Consider the following 3,515-nt stretch of genomic DNA (forward strand, 5'->3'; position numbering starts at 1 on the left):
ATCTAGCAACCGACCAGGATGAGGAAGAATCTGCCTTCCAGTCTGGCAATGGACAGGACTGCACGGGGGTCCCTTGCTCTGTAACTTCCCCTGGAAATCTGTTGACCCCAGTGACCCCCTGTGCATTGTACCCTTCACGTAAGGACTATGTTCCGCTCATATACCGTTCCCCAAAAGATTGTATTAAACCAATATATCCCTCACCAGCAGGGATGGGGGGGGCCAATCAGCAGATAATGGTGTCAATCGCCCCCCCCATTTGCGCCTCAAGGGGCAATTGCCCCCTCTGCCCACAGGCACCTACCCATGCAGGGCCAGCCACCCGCTGACATCGCTGCTACAGTCACTCTCACCGTCCCTCTGCTGCTACCCAAGGGAGCCACGCATGCCCTGTTTTTCCCTATGGATGCGGCCGGCCAAGCGGCAGCAGAGGCTCATATGGCAGCCACAGTGGCAGAGCAGGCAGCAGCCACGGTGTAAACTGCAATGACAGCATTGGCAGCCGCCTATGTATGGCAGCCTACAAGGGTGTTGTCCACACCTGCAGTGGATGTGAGCCTATGGCATCCATTGGCTGCAGATGGCCTGCAAGTGCCACCTGTCGCAGATATGGGGATGGCACCAGCCCCTCCCTCATCTCTGCTGTCTGAGCTAGGCCCACCCGCCAGGGTGGGGCCGCGGGCACCCTCCTCTGCTCCTGCAGGGGTGGAGCTGCCTTCTGCTTTACTCCCAGAATCATTGCCCACCCACTTGGAAATGACAGCCTCTTCATCGGCTTCAGCAGGGGCAGTGCCGGCCCCCCCACCACCTCTGGTGCTGCGTCTCGCCTCACCAGCCAAAGAAGATGTAGCTATTTGTGCACCCATGGGCAGGCCTCTTCCATCAATGCCTCCAGTAGCCATGCCATCTTCTGTCAGGCAGGCACTGCCTTCATCACTCCCACCCCATGCTGACGCCACCGATGGGCAGCATCCCCCCCTCCAGGGGCATGCCTTCGTTTTGTAAAGCCGACACAATGACAGTCCAGAGGTTTCCCCCCAGAGCCATCTCTGGACGCTTCCCCCATGTTCAGACACTGTGAGACCTAAAAATCACTGTGATTTTTGGGAAGCAGTCAAGCTTCAAGCATTGCAACAGGGTGACTGGGACTTGTTAGAACACATCGTGATGCCCAGGGGTGGTGTCAGTCATATGGAGGGGGTGGGGGAGAGTGTTCAAGTGGATGCTTGTGAGCTCAACCTGACCTCTAGGGGAGAATGACCACAAAATTATAGTGAATCCAAATGAAAGGGGAAGCTCAGGCATTTCCCGTGTTTAAAGCTGTCCTTAATACAGGACTACTTGATAGCCACGATGTCATAGCCTGGTGTGTAGTCCAGGATTTCCAGGACAAAGTTGCACAATATGTGCTTGGCTCTACACAAGTTATACAAGTTATCAGGGTATTGAATACAGATTTACTGGCACCATATGACATTAAGCATATAGCCCAAGTGCTGTTCCAGCCTGTTCAATTTACAGTTTTTGAAGATAATTGGAGGCAGATGACTGAAAAGGCAGCTGCAGAGAATATGCAGCACCATCGGACAGATCTTAGGTTTGCAATGGGAAGCAATGCTCTAATGGGCAGCATTGCTTTTCTAATCCTGATTTTCAGGCTACCTTGGACCCTCTGGTCCTTGAACAGTGCCAAAAAATAGGTTTTGCAGCAATGCTAAAGATGATAGAGCTAGCAGCTCCTAAGCCAAGATGTGTAAAAATTGTTCAGGGTCCCAGAGAACCATTCTTGCAATTTGTTGAAAAGATGGCAGCAGCCTTGGAAAAACAGGTTGAGGATGATAATCTAAGGCAACTGTTATGCAAACAGCTGGCCAGGGACGATGCAAATGTTGATAGTAAGAAGATTATACAGGCTTTGCCAGGAGATCCATCATTAACTGACATGATTGAGGCATGTGCTAATGTAGGTACCATAGACCATGAGGTCTCTACTCTAGCAGCTGCCATGTGGCACCATCATACGATTTCAGGGGGTGGACAATGGAAACTGGGAAAAATAAGGGCAAGGATAAGCAGAAACCAGAGAAGTGAAAGGCTAATGAGCCTACTTTTCTATGTTCCAAGTGCAGAAAACTGGGTCACTTTGTAAATCAATGCAAACCAGACCATGCTAATGGTCAATGATTGGAGGCCCAGGGAAACGGATAGATTAGCACCAACGGGTACAGCGTGCAGACACAAGCAGTGCCTCAGAACCCAGCACTGGCACATGTTTCCTCAGTCAATTTTCAGCCAGTACCGGAGGATCAGCCGGGGTGGGTGTACACACAGCAACAACAGTCACCCTAGACTCTAACAGTGTACATAAGATTCCTCTGGATGCCTTTGGAACTTTAGGCCAAGGGCTGAGTGCACTACTAGTTGGATGATCTAGTGCTACTCTTCAAGGAATCTTTGTTCACCCAGATGTCATAGATGCTGACTTTACGGGTCAAATCTCTGCTTTAGTTTCTATGCTTTGTCCCCATCACTATCCCAGCAGGAACTTGTATTGCTCAGCTTGTGCCTTTTTGTTCTTGTGTTCCCAGGGCTGATAAGCAAGATCGCAAAGATGGTGGCTTCAGATCTAAGGGACCACCACAAGTCTTTTGGACTGTGCACATCTCCAAACAGCGCCCACAGATGTGCACTCTGATTTTACCCAGCGCCAGCCTGCCTCAGATTCAGCTAAGAGGTTTGATAGATGCTGGGGTGGATGTAACAGTGATGTCCCTTTCTGCCTGGCCTCCCACATGGCCAATGGCCCCTCTTGGCCAAGCCACTGAAGGGCTGGGGGGAGCAACACAGACCTTTCTAAGTCAACGGCCTGTGCTGCTCAAAAATTTTGAGAGGCAGACAGCCGCAGTCTGACTGTCCATTACCACAGCCCCTATCAACCTCTGGGGGCAGGATGTTTTGGTGGCCTGGGGAGTGCAAACTGAAACATATTTTTGTTTGGGGCCACTGAAATGAAGGGCAAAAATTATTCTATGATGCCTTTACGGTGCCTGACCAATACCCGTATTTGGAAGAATTAATGGCCCCTAACAAAAACTGAATTGATCGCCCTTTGTCAATTGGTTCAGGAACAGTTACAGCAGGGACACATTGAACCTTCTAATAGTCCCTGGAATACACCCATTTTTGTTATAAAGAAAAAATCGGGGAAATGGAAATTGTTACAAGATCTCAGAAAGATTAATGCAATGATGGAAAGCATGGGGGCATTGCAGCCTGGTATGCCCTCCCCCACCCTGGTCCCTGCTGGATGGGACATTCCAATCAATGATTTGAAGGATTGCTTTTCACAACTTCTTTGTGTCCTGAGGACAGATGGAAATTTGCTTTTCCAGTGCCTACAATTAACAGTTCTGAGCCAGGACAGAGATATCAATGGAAAGTTTTGACACAAGGCTGTCCTAGTAGCCCAATGCTCTGTCAATGGTGTGTGGCTCAAGCCTTGTCTGGAGTCCGCA

At 50.1% G+C, this 3,515-nt stretch overlaps 1 protein-coding gene across 1 annotated transcript; it reads left to right on the forward strand.

Moving 5' to 3' along the window:
* The first annotated feature begins 1,283 nt into the window (after positions 1–1,283).
* Positions 1,284–2,184, forward strand: LOC148220728 (endogenous retrovirus group K member 5 Gag polyprotein-like). Its single transcript, XM_088180994.1, is given in 3 exon segments — positions 1,284–1,629; positions 1,632–2,099; positions 2,102–2,184. Coding segments are annotated over 3 exon segments (897 nt in total).
* Positions 2,185–3,515: the final 1,331 nt, after the last annotated feature.

The sequence above is a fragment of the Sturnus vulgaris genome, chromosome 31, assembly GCF_052056855.1.
Source record: "Sturnus vulgaris isolate bStuVul1 chromosome 31, bStuVul1.hap1, whole genome shotgun sequence".
Classification (NCBI taxonomy): domain Eukaryota; kingdom Metazoa; phylum Chordata; class Aves; order Passeriformes; family Sturnidae; genus Sturnus; species Sturnus vulgaris.